The 19473-nt window shown below is 51.0% G+C and overlaps 1 protein-coding gene and 1 long non-coding RNA gene across 5 annotated transcripts in view; one reads left to right on the top strand and one right to left on the bottom strand.

Moving 5' to 3' along the window:
* Positions 1-8989: 8989 nt before the first annotated feature.
* Positions 8990-14370, bottom strand: LOC134738525 (uncharacterized). 3 transcript variants are annotated; one of them, XR_010124265.1, is made up of 4 exons: positions 13380-14370; positions 11908-12102; positions 10534-10709; positions 8990-10148 (listed from the first exon to the last, which is right to left on the bottom strand). It is a non-coding gene; the product is annotated as an uncharacterized LOC134738525 (long non-coding RNA). The 3 variants fall into 3 exon arrangements; XR_010124264.1 differs by having other exon boundaries at positions 8990-10709; XR_010124263.1 differs by lacking the exon at positions 13380-14370 and having other exon boundaries at positions 9064-10148; positions 11908-12367.
* An 883-nt stretch (positions 14371-15253) lies between these two features.
* Positions 15254-19473, top strand: part of ZCCHC14 (zinc finger CCHC-type containing 14) — an 85072-nt gene continuing 80852 nt past the window's right edge. The window contains exon 1 of one of the 2 annotated variants that reach the window (XM_054453282.2): positions 15254-15951. In XM_054453282.2, coding sequence (XP_054309257.2) covers positions 15382-15951 — 570 coding nt within the window. In that variant the 5' untranslated portion in view covers positions 15254-15381. The remainder of the gene's footprint in view (positions 15952-19473) is intronic. The other variant, XM_054453283.2, reaches the window with a different exon arrangement.

Genomic DNA, 19473 nt, shown 5'->3' with positions numbered 1-19473 from the left:
TAGCACTGCTGCCGGTTCTCAGAGAAATAGCCACGTGAACGGGAAGGAAGAAAGTGTGTCCACGGGCTGCGGAATCCATTGCCAGTGGGGCGGGGATTCATCTGGCAGACCTGGCCTGCAGACAACATTGTTGGAATGAGTCCATGCGATGATCCGGGACTGTGAGTATATCTGCCCAGCTGAAAAATGAGTGATTACTGAGCACCTACATGATTGAAAATGGGCTGTAATGCAGGAGGATGACCACACAGAGTGCGGGAGCAGCAGGGTAGCAGCAGCCCGGGACGACAGCAGCCCCGGCCCACCACCTTGTGGAAAGCAGCCGAGGTCTAGGGGAAATCTGGGGTCAGACAGATCCGGGTTGGAAACCCGGCACTATAGCTTACCAGGTGTGACCGCACACAAGTTATATAACTTCTCTGAGCCGTACTAGCCTCATTTACAGATGGAACTCTGATTGTGTTCTGGCACTCACACTCTTTGCACAGCCATGGCCTTCAGGAGAGCCTGGCTCCAGCCCCAGAAGGCATAGTCTAACTGCTCAAGGGTGGCCATGGTGACTCTATTCTCCTGGGTGGTTTAACCATGGCCAAGTGAGACAATCCGGCCAATGAGAGTCTGCAGAGGGGCTTCGGGGAAAGGTATTTTTTTGCCTTTACAGTCTTTCTTCTGCTACTGGCTGCTGGCTGGAATGGCTGCAGCCACTTGAGTGTATGAGGACAGCCAGGCTGAGGCTAAGGCTGACACGCTAGGAGGGCAGAATGTATAGACGGAAAGAGCTTGGGTCCTCAGTGGTGTCCTTGAGTTAATGAGTCAACCAACTCTGGAGAGCCTCAGACCTCAGGACTTCTTGACAATGGCTTAGGCCCTTTGAGTTGTATTTTCTGATGCATGCAACCCAACACACCCTACCTGGGGCAGGGCTGTGTTGAGGATTAAATGTGTAAAAAGCCTAACATGATGCCAGGCACACAGTAGCTTCTATTGTTGAGGAGATGATGACACGAGAAATGTCACAGCAAAGCAACGTGATGCTGGGGCTTCATTTACTCACGTACGCGTCATGCTCGCCAGCTGGGGACATAAATTCCTCAGGGGAGACACTGTGCCTTGAGCCTCTTTCCTATGCCCCAGTGTCTGCCTTAATAAATGCTCTGATACTGACCCCATGGTAAACAACGAAGTTTGCCTTCTGTATCCATTAACCATGTCTACAAACATACTGAATAAGAAATCATTGACAAACAATACTCATTAATTCTCACACATCTGCAGGCAAGGGAGGCTGAGGGTCAGCTGATCTAGATTGGGTTCAACTGGGCAGCTCCGGACTTACCCATCTTGGGGTCCACTAAGACCTGCCGATCTGGGCTGAGCTCAGCTAGGATGGCTCTGATCCCCCTGTTTCTCATGTTTCTTGTGGGACCAGAGGGCTAACTTGGGCCTGTTTCTCTGTAGGTGACGGCAGAGGCATAAGAGAGCAAGTCAATCGCAAAGACTTTGGTCAGATCCTGCCCACTGTCCTTCCTCATCTCCTTTGCAGCTATGGGTGGCCATTGGTACAGTGTTGGCAAATGAGATTGAAGCAGAAATCTGTTAGAGGGTTTCCCAGGGGAAAAAAGAAGCGTTTGCTTTTCCTCATCTGCTGGTTTCATCCCTTACTCCCTTTTTCTTGCACTGAATGCAGGATGCGATGCTTGGAGCTATGGCAGTCATATTGCTACCATGAGGAAAAGCCAAGAGAATTGTGGCTGCTGTCCCAACATAACTGAGCATCATTGCTGGTGCAGCGTTAGCAACTGCCCATCTCTGGACTTCTTGTTCTGTGAGAAAATAACCCTCCATATGTTTATGTCACTGTTAATCGCAACCAAAGGCATTTATCACTAAAACCCAGAAGCAACTAAACAGGATAGTGCAGGATCTATACTAAGTGGACCATTGGAATAAATGAGAAAGTAATATACTGTGTTTCAATTCAAGTTCCATCAGCCATTCATTCAACAAATGTATATACTAGCCACTGTGAGCAAACAGACCCAGCCCCTGCCCTCCGAGGGTGTCTAGGTAGCAGGTTACATGGGTGAAGTCTTATCTAATGACAGAAGCTTGGATGGATAGTGAACAGAACACGTTACTGAAAAATGTTCTCACATCTACTACAGAAAAATTTGGCCAAGCATATAATTGATCCAGAATCTGAAGATGTTGTGAATCAGATCAGTTATTTTCTGCACCAGCAACCAGTTCCCAAATATAGGTTACTAAGTGGATTTGCCGGTTGAGCCCTGGAAGTCCCTCTGACATGTTGAACTTGACTTTCCTCATTTGCTAATTAAAGAGTTAATCTGGATGACTGCTGAATTCTCTTCCAGTTCAAGTCTTTCCCTTCCTGAGATGAATGCCATGTTATAAGAAAATATTAACAATATTTTGGGAAAATTCCACTTTACAAGCATTTGGGTAAAACCATAGTTACACATGACAAACCATAATCGGTAGATGAGATAGCTCACTCTTTGGAGAAATTAACGTAGTACCATAATCTTTATAGAAGAAAATGTTTCTGTTTGGGAGAAGCATTGTAAAAATTTATGTAAGAAGCCAGAACAGGCTGGGCACAGTGGCTCACGCCTGTAATCCCAGCACTTTGGGAGGCCGAGGGAGGCGGATCACCTCAGGTCAGGAGTTCAAGACCAACCTGGCCAACATGGTGAAACCCCGTCTCTACTAAAAATACAAAAATTAGCTGGGCGTGGTGGTGGGCACCTGTAATCCCAGCTACTCAGCAGGCTGAGGCAGGAGAATCACTTGAACCCGGGAGGCAGAGGTTGCAGTGAGCCAAGATCGCACCACTGCACTCCAGCCTGGGTGACAAAGCGAGACCCTGTCTCAAAAGAAACAAAAAAAAATTGCCAGACATGGTGGCTCATACCTGTAATCCCAGCACTTTGGGAGGCTGAGGCAGGTGGATCACTTGAGGTCAGGAGTTCGAGACCAGCCTGGCCTACATGGCGAAACCCCATCTCTACTAAAAATACAAATATTAGCTGAGTGTGGTGGTGGGCACCTGTAATCCCAGCTACTGGGGAGGCTGAGGCAGGAGAATCACTTGAACCCGGGAGGCAGAGGTTGCAGTGAGCTGAGATCGCACCACTGCACTCCAGCCTGGGTGACAAAGCGAGACTCCATCTCAAAAAAAAAAAAAAAAAAAAAAAAAGGCAGAAAGACCACCAACAAACATTTAATAAGCACCAACTGCATACATGGTACCCATCCGGAGCTGGAAATCCAAAGTGACAAACTTAATCAGCCTCAGCCCTGACTCCTGCTCTCAAGGAGCTGAGAATTTAATTAAGCCTCTGGTCTATGTGCACTGACATGGCCACCTTCCACAGGAACACACAGGTGGGCTTTACTGTGTCTTACACCAGTGGTTGTTCCGATGGTTCTGTGCCAGCCTCCTAGTGAGGAGCCATCCCTGGGTAAGAGAAAAGAAGCAGGCATGCCAAGACTCAAATATGTGCAAGGAATCATATGAACGACACATGGACCAGCAGGTTAAAAAAGTGTTAACCCCCAAACCACTCTCAAACAAAGTCTTAAGCTGAAGCCAGCTTTCAGATATGTATTATTACATAGTAATACGTTAATATATATTAATATGCAATTTGTACATATTAGCATCAATAGGAACACAGGACCTACATATGCACACACACATACTTACTAGAGCGGCTGTGGCTCAAATGCAAGGGCAAAATCCTCTGCTTCCTCAGGAACCCCCTAACGTGATTAGGATCACACAGCAGAGAAGACACAGGCTTCATCATCAAGCAGACCTGGACCTGTCCTTGCTGTCTACACTGGGCAAGTGGCTTCTCTAAACCTCAGTTTCTTCATCTGTAAAAGGGGAAGAATGTTCTACTTGCAAGATTGCTGTGAGGGCCAAGTGAAATGAGGACATGAAACCCCAGCCACCAGCAGGTCTCAACAGGTGTCAGCATCCGGGACACCAGCCACAGCTGTGTGGCTTCAGGAACCTGGTCCACTTGACCCTCCTTGCCAGAGTCACCATCCAGACCCAGCCTTGACCCACGGCCGCTCTGGAGGGGATGGGACAGTGGGATTTGGGATCGGGAGACCTTGGTTCAAGTCCCCTAGCCCTGCTGGTATCTGCTGGCCTTCCCCAGGGCCTGACTTCCCCCTCGGCCAGGTGAAGATAATGATCTATTGATTTTAAAGCATGTCACCAGGGCTAAATGAGGCATGAAAGTGCTTTGTCCCCTGGCACTTCTGCTCTTCCTGTTTTCGGTGCCAAAACCCTTAGGCTGGCCAGGCTTGGCGAGAGGCACCGTGAGGCTGCTAGCCTGAGCCCTAGCTCTGTCCTGGCTGGCGGGCTGTCCTTTGCGAGTGACCACTCTGCCCCAGTTGTTTCATCTGCAAATGATAACAGCCGGCACCAGCTTCGCTCATGATGGAAGCCCCGGTGTTAAGCCCCTGCCTCCGCCTCCACTCGGCCGGCTCCAGGCAAGGCAGCCACTGTGGCAGTGACTGTCAGAATTGCTCTCTTACAAGGCGCTGCTTGCACCAAACTCAGGTGGGGGTGTCTGTGTTGCAAACACAAGCACACACACTACACATACACAGCACATGCCACACACATGCACACACCACACACCATACATACCACAGGCATACATATACACACACATAGCACATAGAACACACACATTCCACACACACCACATGCCACATACCACACACATACACCACACCTTACACACATACATGGCACATGCCACACACATACCACACATATACACACCACACATAACACACACACTACACACATACATAAACACATACATCACACACATACAAAGCACATGCCACACACATACTGCACATACACATATACACACCACATAGCACACACATTTCACACACACCACACAGATAACACACATACCACACATAAACACATACACCACACATACACAGCACATGCCACATATACACACCACATAGCACACACACAACACACACACATTTCACACACACATGCCACATACATACCACACACACCACACACACATATACACACCACATAGCACACAGAACATTCACACATTTCACACACACATGCCACATACACACCACATATGCACCACACATACCACACATACACATATACACACCACACACAACACTCACACATTTCACACATACCACATGCCACACACACAACACACACACCACACATAAACACATATGCCACATGCATACCACACATACACATATACACACCACATAACACACACATTTACACATTTCACACATACCACGTCACACACACACCACAAACACATACACCACACACACATACACAGCACATGCCACACACATATACACACCACATAGCACACCACATAGCACACACAACACACACTTTCACATACATACACACCACACACACCACACATACCCACACACATAAACAAATACACCACACACACACATACACAGCACGTCACATACACCACACATACACACCACATAGCACACATGCCACACACATCACACACATAACACACACATTCCACACACATGCTACACATATATAAACATATACATAAACACACCATACACAATACACACCTACACACACATACACAGCATATGTCATACACATACACACACCACCCATGCCATTTACATAAACACATCATATAAAATACACACCTACACACATCATACACACACATCTACACACATACATACATGTCACATACCACCTACAAATATACACACCACATATCACACATATACCCCAACACACATATACACACATACACATCACACAGATATCACACACGTATACACACCACATAGAACATGCATACACACACCATGCACAAATCACACACCACACAGATATCAAACACATATACACACATTGCACATGCATACACACACCACACACAAATACATACATATCACATAACTACACACACCTACACATATATACACATATACACCACATAACACACATATCACACACGCCACATACCACATACACATACATGCCAACATACCACACACATACACACACATGCAGACCACATAGCCACACGTGCCCCTACACACATATGCACACACACACACACACACACAGGTAAGGGGTGTTCATTTGGTGTCAGGAGCTTGCTCACAGCTCCAGTGCGATGGAACACTTTCCACCCGGGCACTAGCTGCGTTTATGTTGTTACATGATGGAGCCTTTCGCAGGATCCCCACCTACCTCAAAACACCAGGGTGGCCAGGCGCGGTGGCTCACGCCTGTATTCCCAGCACTTTGGGAGGTCGAGGCAGGCAAACCACGAGGTCAGGAGATCGAGACCAGCCTGGCTAATACGGTGAAACCCCGTCTCTACTAAAAATACAAAAAATTAGCCGGGCGTGGTGGTGGGTGCCTCTAGTCCCAGCTACTCGGGAGGCTGAGGCAGGAGAATAGTGTGAACCTGGGAGGTGGAGCTTGCAGTGAGCCAAGATTGCACCACTGCACTCCAGCCTCGGCGACAGAGCGAGACTCCGTCTCAAAACAAAACCAAACAAAACAAAAAACACCACCAGGGTGAAGACCTTCTCAAAGCGATGCCAGCCACTGTTTCCTGAGCATCTGCTAAGCATTTGCTAAACATCATCTCAACTAATTCTCCCAGCCATGTTGTGAAGTAGATATTTTTATATCCATTTCACAGAGGAAGTGGTGGGGGGACTGAGGAGGTGAATTGCAAGCTTGGGGAGGGGAATTTGGATGCAGACACGCAGGGGAGACAGTCACATGAAGACTGAGGCAGAGACTGGAGTGATGAGTCCACCAGCGGAGGCCCCCCACAGATGGCTAGCAGCCCTTGGAGGCTGGGAGAGAGGCCCTCAGGGCCTCAGAAGGAACCAACTCTGCCAACACCTTGATTTCTGGCCTCCGCCTCCACAACTCTAAGAGGATTAACTTCTGTTATCTTAAGCCATCCAGTTCACGATCATTTGTTTACAGCCACCCTAGAAAACTGTGTTTAAAAAAAAAAAGAAAAAGAAAAACAGGGCCCGATGCAGCGGCTCACACCTGTTCCCAGCACTTTGCGAGGCTGAGGCAGAAGGATTGTTTGAGCCCAGGAGTTCAACACCAGCCTGGGCAACAAAGCAAGACTCTGCCTCTACAAAAAATTTTAAAAACTAGCTGAGTGTGGCGGCACACACCTGTGGTCCCAGCTACTAGGGAGGATAAGGTGGGAGGATCTCTTGAGCCCAGGAATTCGAGGCTGCACTGAGCTATGATCGCACTACTGCATGTCATCCTGGGCCACAGAGCAAGACCCTGTCTCTTAAACTAACAAAAAGTAGTTTTAATCTCTGACTGGCCACAAGCCTTGCCACCCCCTATTTTATTATACCATCCAGTGTCACTCATTTATTTTTTGCCTGGCCCTCAAAGGCATTTATTTATTTAGTTAGTTAGTTTTTGTTGTTTTTGTTTGGTTTTGCTTTTTTGAGATGAAGTCTTGCTCTGTCGCCCAGGCTGGAGACGAAGTCTTGCTCTGTCACCCAGGCTGGAGTGCAGTGGCGTGATCTCAGCTCACTGCAACCTCCGCTTCCCAGGTTCAAGCGATTCTCCTGCCCCAAACTCCCAAGTAGCTGGAATTACAGGTTCCCACCACCACACCAAACTAGTTTTCGTATTTTTAGTAGGGACGGGGGTTTCACAATGTTGGCCAGGTTGGTCTTGAACTCCCAGCCTCAAGTGATCTGCCCAGCTCATCCTCCCAAAGTACTGGGATTCATGCACTGCCACACCCTGCCAATAAAAACTCTTAAAAATGGAGAGAAACATAGACCAAAAACCTGATAGAAAAACGGACAAAACCAGGCATCTTATTGAACAAGATACAAAAAATGGCATCCCCACCTAGTTCTCTGACCCTTCCAGAGACTTTGAGATGTCGTTATAATTTAATAAATCTGTTTCTGCTCAAGCTAGACATCATAGATTCTGTTGTTTCTAATTTATTTGGTGGGCACAGGCTATTTATAGAAATCAATCCACCTTGAATCATGAAGGCTTTCCAGCCTGCAGTACGTCCCAATGTTACTGACACCAGATCCTGAAACAGTTTTAAAAGAGGAATTCACAGATGTATTTTCAAGCAATTACAGTTTTATCCCAATGTGAGTACTGCCTTCTAGAGTGACGACTTTGAAGGAGACAGAGTTTTGGGTTTGGGTGAGCCCTGGTATGTTTGTTCAAAAACAGAGCTTTTAGAGTTACACCTCATCACCCAAACAATATGTTATATGCCTTTGGAATGTTTTTTTTAACCCACACTTGAGTCTGGGAGTGTCTCATGTCTTGAGACTTCATTTCAAACAAAACAGTGATGGTAACGTGAAGATGATTCAGATGGCATTGGGAAGCTCTCCAGTTCTTCCATTTTCTTGATACTTCTCTGAACCCTACACAGGATCTAGAGGCGACAGATCAGGTGTCAACCTCTTGAAAAGTCCAGGGTAAGCAGGACTGCCTTTGGAAACTCTCTCAGCATAGAAACAACCTGAATGCCCAATTAGAGGGGATTCTTTGAATAAATCATGCTACATCCAAACAAAGATTTGTGTTGCCCTTAAGAACCATGATTTAGAATAGACTCATGGATATGAAAAGACATTTGGGATGTATTGTTAAGTGAAAAAAATAGATTGCAAAATGTGGAGTACCATCCTATTTTTGAGTCGTATACTATTTTTTTGTAAAAGTATGTGTGCATAAATATATTTGAATACAAAAGTGTCTAGAAGAGTATCTTTTAGAGTTGGTTATGACTGGGAAGTGAGATGATTTGTGGCTTTTTATATTGTTTTTTAGTGAGGTATAATCTGCTCGTAAGGAACATGTATTGCATCATAATCAGACAAAACAACACAGTTATTTACATGTTTTTAAAAATCCTGTATTTGCTTGAAAATATTCCAGAAAGAACATGTGTTTATGTTGGGGGTGGGGTGAGAGAAATGGATAGAGTAAGAGTGCCAAAATGTCATCTTTGCGGAAGCTGGCCAAAGGGGACTATAAGAAATCGCCATATGATTCTCTTGAGTATGTTTGCACATTTCACAAGAAAAGGTGAAAACAAACAAACAAATGAAACCAAGGTCAGCAGTGAGTTCATCCTTGGCTTTTAGAGGATATCACAATTGCACTGCAAGAAACACAGAAATATGAGAAACAAATATACGACAGAAATAAGGCTGCAAAACTTAACGCTAAGAACCCAGGAGCCATCAGCTGTGCGACCTCAGGTCAATAACAGCCTCATGAAGCCTCAGGTCCCTCATCTGTAAAACGGGAGAAAACCCTTGTTGCGTGGCAGGCTTGTTTTTCAGACTGAAAATCCTAATTGCTACTGTGGTTGCTGTTGTTCAATCCACAGGCCCTGGAAGTCTGGAAGCAAGAACTCCACACCCCAACAGTGGTTTCAAACTTTGGTGTGCACTGAGATGACCAGGGTTACTAGCAAAAATGCAGATTCCTGGCCAGGCACGGAGGTTCATACCTGTAATCCCAGCAATTAGGGAGGCCGAGGCCAGTATATGGCTTGAGGTCAGGAGTTGGAGACCAGCCTGGCCAACATGATGAAACCCCATCTCTACTAAAAATATAGAAAATTAGCCGGGCATGGTGGTGTGTGCCTGTAACACCAGCTACTCGGGAGGCCGAGGCAGGAGAATCGCTTGAATCAGGAGGTGGAGGTTTCAGAGAGCTGAGATCGTGCCACTGCCTGGGTGACAGAGACCCTGTCTCAAAAAAAAAATGCGGATTCCAAGGTCCTACCCCTAGGGATCCTGACTCCATACGTGGGGCCAGGCCTAGGACCCTCCACTTTAAATAAGACCCCAGGCCATTCCCACTGGGGAAATGCTGCATCTAGCCCCACACCAAAGACACCTGGGTAAGCAGGTCTGCCATGGACAAAAACACCTCGCTGTGCAGAAACCGGGGCTGGACGTTGTTCGGGGCTGATTGCCCATTTATGACTCTAGGTGGACTTTGTCTGCAGTCATGGCTGGAAAAGCCGGCAAGCAACAGACACCTTTGCAAAAATAGCAAATAAACAATATGTCACATTTGTGGTTTCCTCCTGGGAGGGGCAGAGTCTATGGACAATTGACTTAGGGCAGAATCCAATTCCAACATGAACTAACTGTGTGGCCTGGGCCAAAGCCCTTGACCATTCAGTATCTGTATGATGGGAATTTTGATAGCAGTATCAGAAACAGCCCCATGGGGTTTTGTCAATTACACGAGGCTGTCAGGAACCGAGGCCTGGAGCCAGGACCCCATCAGGAAGTTTAGGGATCCACTGGATTTATGGCCTCCATGCTCAGGGTGTCAGGTCCCAAACCTTCTCAATCACAGGAAAGCAGGACTCAGGCCAAGGGAAGGAAGCACATGTCGCAGCTGGAGACCACACACACCTTGGCAGCACCCCAGGGAGAGAAAATTCCCTGCTGCGCCAGGCTTCTCTGTGCACTTCCAGCCCCGATCACTTAAGGAACCCCTGTTCCACTCTGAGTCTTCTTCTGAGGCCTCTGTTTGTGTTGTCCTGCTCCTGGCCTGGCCTCTAGATCCCTCCTCTCGTGGGGTCCTAGGTCTGAAGGAAAAGCAAGATGGCAGCAGTCTGGGGGAAGAGCATGTGCTTGGGGTCACCGTGGCCCATTTCTGGGCTTGGCCTGGTCACCTGCTGCAGTCGGTATCACTCATTCAGACCTAAGCAGTAATGCCAGGCAGGTCATGTCCTCCTTGTAAAATTGTTTGTTTGGGGAATTTGTGGTGAACTCCAAATCTCTCTCTCTCAAAATTAATACTATTAGAGTCATTTGTGCTTGATTGCAGCCCGGCGGAAGGGACAGCCCCCACTTCTCCCCTCGCCTCTTTGTGGTTATTTGTAGGGTAGTTACAGGAAACCAAGACAATGGCATTTCCCCCTAAACATGAGTGTGGCTCTCAGCGCAACCCAGTTCACAACAAATAGTCCATCCTCGCCCTATAGGACCAGGCCTCAGGAAGGGCTCGGGGGCCTCAGAGGCAAATGACACCCAGCCCTTCAACCCTGCACAACCACAGACCTCACACCCAGTGGTAACCAATTTGGCTGAACAGCACCCTAGACTGTGGGCTCCCCCTGGTGCTGGGCCCCCTCACAAGGAGGCAGGGCCTACCCTCCTGATCTAGCCTGAGCCCCTGAGTCCTCTCCCAACCTCCTCCCCGCGATCTCAGCCGCTCCAGCAAGGCGTGGGGCTGGTGTCCTTCAGCTGCCTCCCTCTCCAGAGGAGGAGAGGCGGCAGATGTCGAGGCAGAGGTGGAGAAAAGCTCCTGGCACGCTTGCAGCCGGGGTCACCTTGTGCACCGGCCGAGTCAGGGAAGGGGGAGACAGGAGGTGCCCCGTGTAGAAAACCAGAATCTCGGGGCCAGGACCCAGAGAATGCCGGAGGGCCCGGGAGGTCAGCGCCTGCCCTCTCCCCATGAGGGAGGCCGCCTCCCTCAGGCAGCCTGCCTGCTTCAGAGTGGGGAGTCCAGGTTGTCAGTTCTGTAGGGTCGATGGACCTGGTCTCATTTGCCTCTGAGGCCCCCAAGCCCTTCCTGAGGTCTGGTCCTGTAGGGCAGGGATTTCATATTTGTTGTGAACTGGATTGAGCTGGGCCACACCGATGTCTGGGGGGAAATGACATTGTTTCAGTTTCCCTGGCTGCCCTACAAATAACCACAACACGCTTGAGTGCGGGAGGGGTGGGGGGATGGGGGTGGGAGATGGGGGTGGGGGGTGGAGGTTGAAAACAATAGCAACTTACCTTCTCACAGTTCTGGAGGCCAGGAGTCCAAAGTCAAGGTGTGGGCAGGGCTCTGTTCCCTCTGGAGGCTCTAGGGGAGGGTCCTCCCTGTCTCTTGCAGCCTCTGGTAGGCCCAGGCACTCCTCAGCTCCAATCTCTGCCATCCTTGCACATAGTCTCCTTTCCCCCGAAGTCTCTATGTGTTCATTTCTGTATCTTGTAAGGACAGTCTCATTGCATGTAGGACTCACCCTAATTCAGTGTGATTTTATCTAGACTCTTACCTTAATTATATCTGCAAAGACTCTTTTTCCAAATAAGGTCAGAGATTTGGGGTAGAGATAAACTTTGGGGGGACATGATTCAACCTAGTAAGCCATTAAATCACAAAGAGCACACAAGAAGGACCAAAAAAGCAGCGGGAAGTGGGGAGGACCTTGATCCAAGAACTTCCACAGCTCAGGCCTCCCTTGTTCCAGCCAGCAAGGGCTTTCCATGAGCACCTTTGACTTCCACTGCTAGCCAGGATGATGGGTTCCTGGCTCTCTTCTACAGATGAGGAAACTGAGGCTCAGAGGCCTTTGAATGCATAGCCAAGTTCACACAGTCAGCCAGAGCTGGGACTGGAGCTCACTTGGTACCAAAGCCTGGGGGTTTCACAGCCAGCTCGGGCTGGATTGAAGAAGCCCCACCCCCACCCCCAGCACTAATGAGGTTCCAAGATCTTTCTCCAAGGAGTTTGCTCTATCAATAAGAAATTAATCTTTTGTTTTGTTTTGTTTTTGAGACAGAGTCTTATGCTGTCACCCAGGCTGGAGTGCAGTGGCGGGATCACCATTCACCGCAACCTCCCTTTCCTGGGCTCAGGCAATCCTTCCACTGCAGACTCCCAAGTAACTGGGACTACAAGCACATGCCACCACATCTGGCTAATTTTTGTATTTTTTGTAGAGATGGGATTTCGCCATGTTGCCCAGGCTGGTCTCGAACTCCTGGGCTCAAGGGATCTACCCTCGGCCTCCCAAAGTACTGGGATTACAGATGTGAGCTTCTGAGCCCAGCCAAACTGCCTTGATGTTCACGTTCTTTCACTACCTTAGATTATGAATTTTGGAATGTGGCCAGTTCCCTGCAAACACATTAAGAAGTGAGGTCTAGGAGAACAATGATTAATTTAATTATTAATAGAAATCAGCCTAGACCTGGGAAATAAGATGAGGAGACCCAACTGTCCCCAGCCTTGCCCTTGTGCCCATGTGGGAGGCCATCCTGACTCCATTTAGATTTTTGCTTCTTCCTACACTGACAAAGAACACTGGGGCGGCTCCAGGGAAATGTGCCCAAGGTGTGGAGGGGGCTGGGGGAGTGGAGAGCAATTTTTTTTGTTCCCACCCATGCTTTTCTGCAATGTCTGTTCATCCTTGAAGACCTAAGACTGGAGAATGTGGGGTTTGTTTGTTTTGGAGAGACTGGGGTGGGGGCGGGTGTCTCACCATGTTGCCCAGGTTGGCCTTGAACTCTTGGCCTCAAGCGATCCTCCTGCCTCGGTCTACCCAGTAGCTGGAACCACAGGTGTGCCAGATTCGGCTGAAGAGTTTTGTTAGGAAGTTTTCAGCACCTTGGACCATATCCTGAAAAAGTTCATTCATTGATTCAACCAATCTCTAGTGTGCACTGCCCAGAACCAGAGTGTGAGCTCCACGGTGTAGGGAGGGCGCCAGCTTTGCTCTCAGCTGCCCCCGGGCGCTTGGGACCTGGAACCCATGAATGAACAGACCCCGTTCTAGATCAACAGACATTCAAAGCAGCGCTCTAGGGGAAGGGCAGAGGAGGAATGAGCGTCCAGCCCCGGTGGCTCTGCTTCTTTGCCTGTGTGTAAGTGGTGGGATTTAAACGTGGTTGGGTGCACCGGCCCTTCCCCCACCTGCAATCCGGTGCCAATGCAAGTGCCAGGGGAGGGTGGCGTTTCTGTTTACTTCCAGCCAGGTCAGCTCCCTTGCCCCCGCCCCTGTGTTTGCATTTTCTCGGTTTGGCGAACTGGTGAAGTAGCCGCGGAAAGAAGGCGGATTTAAAGGCTCCATTTGGACGAAGTTTTTGGAGAAAGCTTGCACCTCCCATCACACCCCCAGGGCAAGTCAGCCGCCTCAAAAGTGCCGGTGCCGGCCCTCTGTGAGCTCAACACCTTCGCACAAACCCCGCGGGCGGTTATTATTACTCTCATTTTCCCGGGGAGGCGCCTGGGGCTCAGAGAGGCCAAGTGACTCGCCCAAGGTCACACAGCTTAGCAGTGGCTGATCCGGGATTGGAACCCGGGACTCCGGACCCCGCGGCGGCCGTTTCTCGAAGATACCCACTACCTCCCTCTTACACCGCTCAGGAATAAAGCAGGAAGGCCGAACGCCCCGTTTTCGCCCAAAAACAATGCTCCACGCAAATTTGCGGGAACAAAAGCAACCAGAAATCCAGCCCGGGTTTTCCGCCTCTCCGATCTCCGCGGACCAATCGCGTCCTGACGGCCGCCGAGGGACGGGAGGCGGTGGCTCCAACATGATCGACAGCCCCCAGGGAGGCGTGGCCGCGGCACGGGCGAATGGGATTGGGGACCCGACACAATCACGGGCCGAGAACGGGCCGCCTGAGCCAATCACCGAGGGGGGCGGGCCCGGCCGGCCCGGGCTGTCGCGAGAGGCGGCCACCCCGCCCACTTCTGCTGATCCCGGCCGCCCGTCAGCCGCGAGCGCGACGATCCCTCCGCTCCTCGGCCGGCGCCTCCTCCGCCGTCGCCGTCGCCGTCGCCGTCGCCGTCGCCGTCGCCGCCGCGCTCGGGCCCGGATCCGTCCGCCGCGCGGGAGCAGCAAGGCCGGCAAGTCCCGGCCGGATCCCTCCGCGCCTCCCGCCGCTCGTCCCTCCCCCTCCAGCACCCGTTCCGCGGCCGCGGCCCCCAGCGCTCCCCAGGCGGCGACGCCGCGCCCGCGGCCCGGGGTAACGGCCGGCCTGGGCGGAGGCGCGGGCTGCGGCGACGGCATGGCCGGGGCGGCTCCGTCGGGGGGCGGCCCGCAGTGACAGACCCTGCGGCGCGGGGGGAGATGGGGGCGGCCGCCTCCCGGGCGACGACGACGACGACGACGAGGAGCAGCCGCCGCCGCCGCCGCGCACCGGCCGCCGCTGGGCACGGGCGCGGGGAAGGCGCCTCCCCGTGAGCGGGGGGCCCGAGGCCGCTCGCCGCCCCCGGCCGCCCCGGCCGCCCCGGGCCCCCCCGGCGCCCCGCGCGCGCCCGCCCGCCGGCCCCTGACGGGAGCCTTGCCCGGCCCCGGTCCCCGCCCCCGCCCCGGCGCCCGCCCGGCCCGCGGCGCCCGCGCGCCCTCACCCGGCCCCGGCCCCGGCCCCGGCCCGCGCGCCCCCGGTCCCGGCGCGCCCCGGCCGCGGCCCCCGGCGCCCCCCGGCCGCCCCCGCGCGGCCCCCGGCCCCGGGTCGCGGCGCGGCGCGGGCGGCAGCATGGTGGAGAAGCGCTGCCCGCTGCAGAGGGACGGCGTGTACCGCTGGTTCTCGGAGCTGCCGTCGCCGCAGCGCGTGGAGTTCCTGTGCGGCCTGCTGGACCTGTGCATCCCGCTCGAGCTGCGCTTCCTCGGCTCGTGCCTGGAGGACCTGGCCCGCAAGGACTACCACTCGCTGCGCGACTCGGAGATCAAGGCCAACAACCCGGCCGACCTGGGCAGCCTCACCAACCTGACGGACGAGGTGGTGCGCAGCAAGCTGCTGGTGTCGCTGGCGCTGCTGGGCTCGGAGCAGCGCGAGGCGGCGGGCGTGCTCTACCGCACGCTCACGCACATCGACTCCATCATCCACAACTACGGGCTGCAGCTCAACGAGGGCCGCACGGGCGATGAGTTCCTGCTGCTCTTCACCATGGCCTCCAACCACCCGGCCTTCAGCTTCCACCAGAAGCAGGTGCTGCGCCAGGAGCTCACGCAGATCCAGAGCAGCCTGAACGGCGGCGGGGGCCACGGCGGCAAGGGCGCGCCCGGGCCGGGCGGCGCGCTGCCCACCTGCCCGGCGTGCCACAAGGTGCGTGCCCGCCCCCAGCTCTGCCCTGTACCCCAACTCTGCATCCCCAACTCTGCACGCCAAGCCTCCAGCCTGCATCGCGAGCGCCCACGCAGGTCTCCAAGCCTGCACCGCGACCCCCCCACCCACGCCTCCAGCCTGCACCGAGAGCCCCCACCCAGGCCTCCAGCCTGCACCACGAGCCCCCAGCCCGTGTCCCAAGCCCCATCCTAAGCGTCTGTGTCGCACCCGAAATGTGTGCCCCACCTCTCCAAGCCTCCACCGTACATCCCAAGCCTCCGCCGTACATCCCAAGTCCTCACCCCGTGTCCCGAGCCCCCATCCTAAGCCCGCACTCCTCACCCTAAGTCTGCACTTCAAGCCCCAAGACCGCACCGCGGCCCTGAGCCCACACCCTGAGTCCCCTCTGCGTGCCCCAAAGCCTCCAGACCTCCGCCTCGCGCCCCTTGGGCAGGAGCGGCTGCAGGGGCCCTGGGTCCGAGGATCCGCGGGAGCGGTGCGGGAGACGTCCGCGATCAGAGCTCACAGTCCCAGGTGTCCTCCTTTCACTTAGCCGGCTGCAAACGCGATAAGGCCTTTGTCCCCTTAATGGGGCCCTTGGGTGACAGATAACACACATTGCGGCGCCTTGGTTTCCCCAAATCTGGTATTTATTACCAGAAAAGGAAGGAGCCGTGGCCATGCCAGAAGCCGCCGGTGAGGTGAACATTAAAGGCGCTGGGCTTCGCTGTCTGAGCCGCTCACTCCACACAGGTGGAGGCCCTGCTTGGGGCCTGTGTCGCTGGGGGCCTGGGCGCGGGACGTGGCTGTCCGTGTGAGCTCATTTATGGACACGTGCATGCTGTATGATGTACGCGTGTGTCGCATGTGGGCATGTATGTGTGCACACGTGTGTATGAATGTGCACATGCTTGTGAACGTTGTGTGTGATTGTTTTTAAGAGCCAGGCTACCTGTAACAGACAGAAAAAGACTCCCAGAGCCTTAAATGCCTGTGAAACCTATTTATTGGTGACCCTTAGAAACAAAACCAAGGCTGACTTTGAGTGGGAGGGCACCGTTGCCTTAAGGAATGTTAGGTTAGGTTAAAGATCTCCGGTCTCCAAATTGAACCGGAAGGGCATCCTGGCCATCCACTTAGCGATGTGAACTTTTGTCTAAGTGTTTCAGAACTGAAAACGCGAAGTGTTTGGGGCTCCAGCTATTTTGAACAGCCCCCTGCAATCCAGTGCCAAAATTTTGCTGCCGGAAGAGATTACTTTGACCTGGTGTGATATGTATTTAGATTACAAACTGATTATTTTTTGGAAGGGAATAGGTTGCAGTCGGGACCAGTCTTGCTGAGTGCCTCTTTGCAGTGTTTTTAAGCTCTTTGAAGTTAAAACTTTGATAAGACTTTGCTTTTATGAGTGGCTGAGAACACCGTCTGGTTTGCTAGGTTTTTTGTGTGTGTGTTTTTAAAGCTGTCTTTCAATCCTAGATTGTGGCTTTTCTTTTTTAATGTTTTCCTGTAAGAAGTGGTTGTGGTACATACATTGGTTTTTTAAATTGATTTTTTTGTGTGTGACATTGACCTCCAAGACTATAGTTTTCTTTTTAAGTTTGGCTCCCACCCTACATTTCAGGCTGTGTGCTGCGCAGAGCGTCCTAGGAAATGTAGTTGTTTCTAGTAATCTATGTAAGCCTTGACATGCCAGCAAATTGTCGCCTATTCATGGAATCTCAGTCATTTATGGTCAGTTTCATGTGCTGTTACTCCTTTGTGTAGATTCCACCCACTAATAATTTCTCTGGCTGTTGCTACAGTAACGTCATCTCTTTAAGGGGATTCTTAATGTGTGAGCACGGGTGCATCACTTTATGCAGACAGTGGTGATTATTATTTTGGTTGGGCAGTGAGCTAAATCTAGAACAAAAATGTCTTTTATAGGAGAGCCTTTCTGTCAAGCAGAAATCCCTTTGATGAGATGAAGGGGCTAATCTATTCCTCTCAGCTCACCGCTGCACCGCCCCCCCCTCCCCGCCAGCCCCAAGGCCATGAGCACTGAATTTACCAGCCGTGCAACTTTGGCCAGGATCCTTCTGCCTCTCATTGTTGTCCCTATTGCAGTGGAGGGGGTGTAACCTACCTCACAGGCTTGTGTTGAGAATTACATAGGTAACATATGTGAGCTTCCAGCAGAGGTGCAGTAAATGCTGCTTTCTCCCTTATGGCCTCTCTGGCTTTTAACATTCATTTTTATAGAGGTATGCTAACTTAAAGCAAGGCATGTTTTGTAGATTGAATTATTTACATCTTGGCTATGAGCGTTTATGTGTTCTAAATTGGTTTTTGAATAGTTACTTGGAGCTGACAATCTTTTTGTTTCATCTTAGGAAAACTGGAAGATTCTGTGACCCTTAATGAGAGGATTATTATAAAGAGTAACCTTGGGCTGTCATTTCAAAACAACCGTGGTTTCTAGTTTTCCCTACATCCCTAGTGTCACTGCTAAGCTAATTTCAGCCCCATTCATTTAACTTTCGTTTCTGTTGCTGCTTCAAAGCTAAGGCTGACGTTGATGAACCCTTTATTGCTTGGAGCAGGCAACTCAGATGAAATCTAGCATTTAAGTATTTTGCTTTCTTAGTTTCTAAATCTAACATTTGGTGTATTCCTGAAAAAGCAGCCCCGTTAAAGCTGTCTGCATTCTTTTGTAAGCTGTTGTATTTTATTTTGAACTCTTTGAGCTTAGAGACTTTGTATTTTTCCTTTAGAGATACAAATGTCAATTGCTTTTTAAATTCTTGATCCAATTTGAATTTTTATTTCTTGGCCTGGCAAGGTGGCTTACGCCTGTAGTCCCAGAAGTTTGGGAAGCCAAGGTGGGCAGATCGCTTGAGCCAGGAGTTCAGCACCAGCCTGGGCAACACAGCAAAACCCTGTCTCTACAAAAAATACAAAAATTAGCCGGGAGTGGCGGCGCACACTTGCAGTCCCTGCTACTTGGGAGGCTGAGGTGGGATGATTATCTGATCGCAGGAGGTAGAGGCTGTAGGTGAGGTGTGATCACGCCACCGCACTCCAGCCTGGGTGACAGAGTGAGACCCTGTCTCAAAAAGTTTTTTTAAGATTTATTTTAACTGTATTTTCCGAAATAGTCATTATTTGCAATTCCTTGTCCAAACCCTTTGTTTTTATTTAAAAATTCTTATTATTCTGAGGACTTCTAGAGGTGTAAAAGTGGGGGGAGTATAAAGTAGACATACCTGTATTTTACTTTCAGAAAGAAAAATACTTCCAGTAGCCACACTGATGGTAGGCTGAATTAGTTGTACCCTGCGTAGTGGCCGGTAATGCTGCTGCTTGCTGCTCCTGCAGTTGCCTGTTCCAGGGTGTCAACTGTGGGGGATAGTTGGCTTAGACTTTCCAATGCCTATTTTACGTAAATAAAAGACTATAGTTTTGGAAATAGTTAAAATAAATCCTTTGCAGTTTTTTCTTTGTGTCAGTGATAATTAATATGCTATGGTATATGCACAT

This window comes from Pongo pygmaeus, chromosome 18 (assembly GCF_028885625.2).
Source record: "Pongo pygmaeus isolate AG05252 chromosome 18, NHGRI_mPonPyg2-v2.0_pri, whole genome shotgun sequence".
NCBI lineage: Eukaryota > Metazoa > Chordata > Mammalia > Primates > Hominidae > Pongo > Pongo pygmaeus.
Note: the sequence above shows the minus strand (reverse complement) of the source record. Positions and strands in the feature narration are given on the sequence as shown.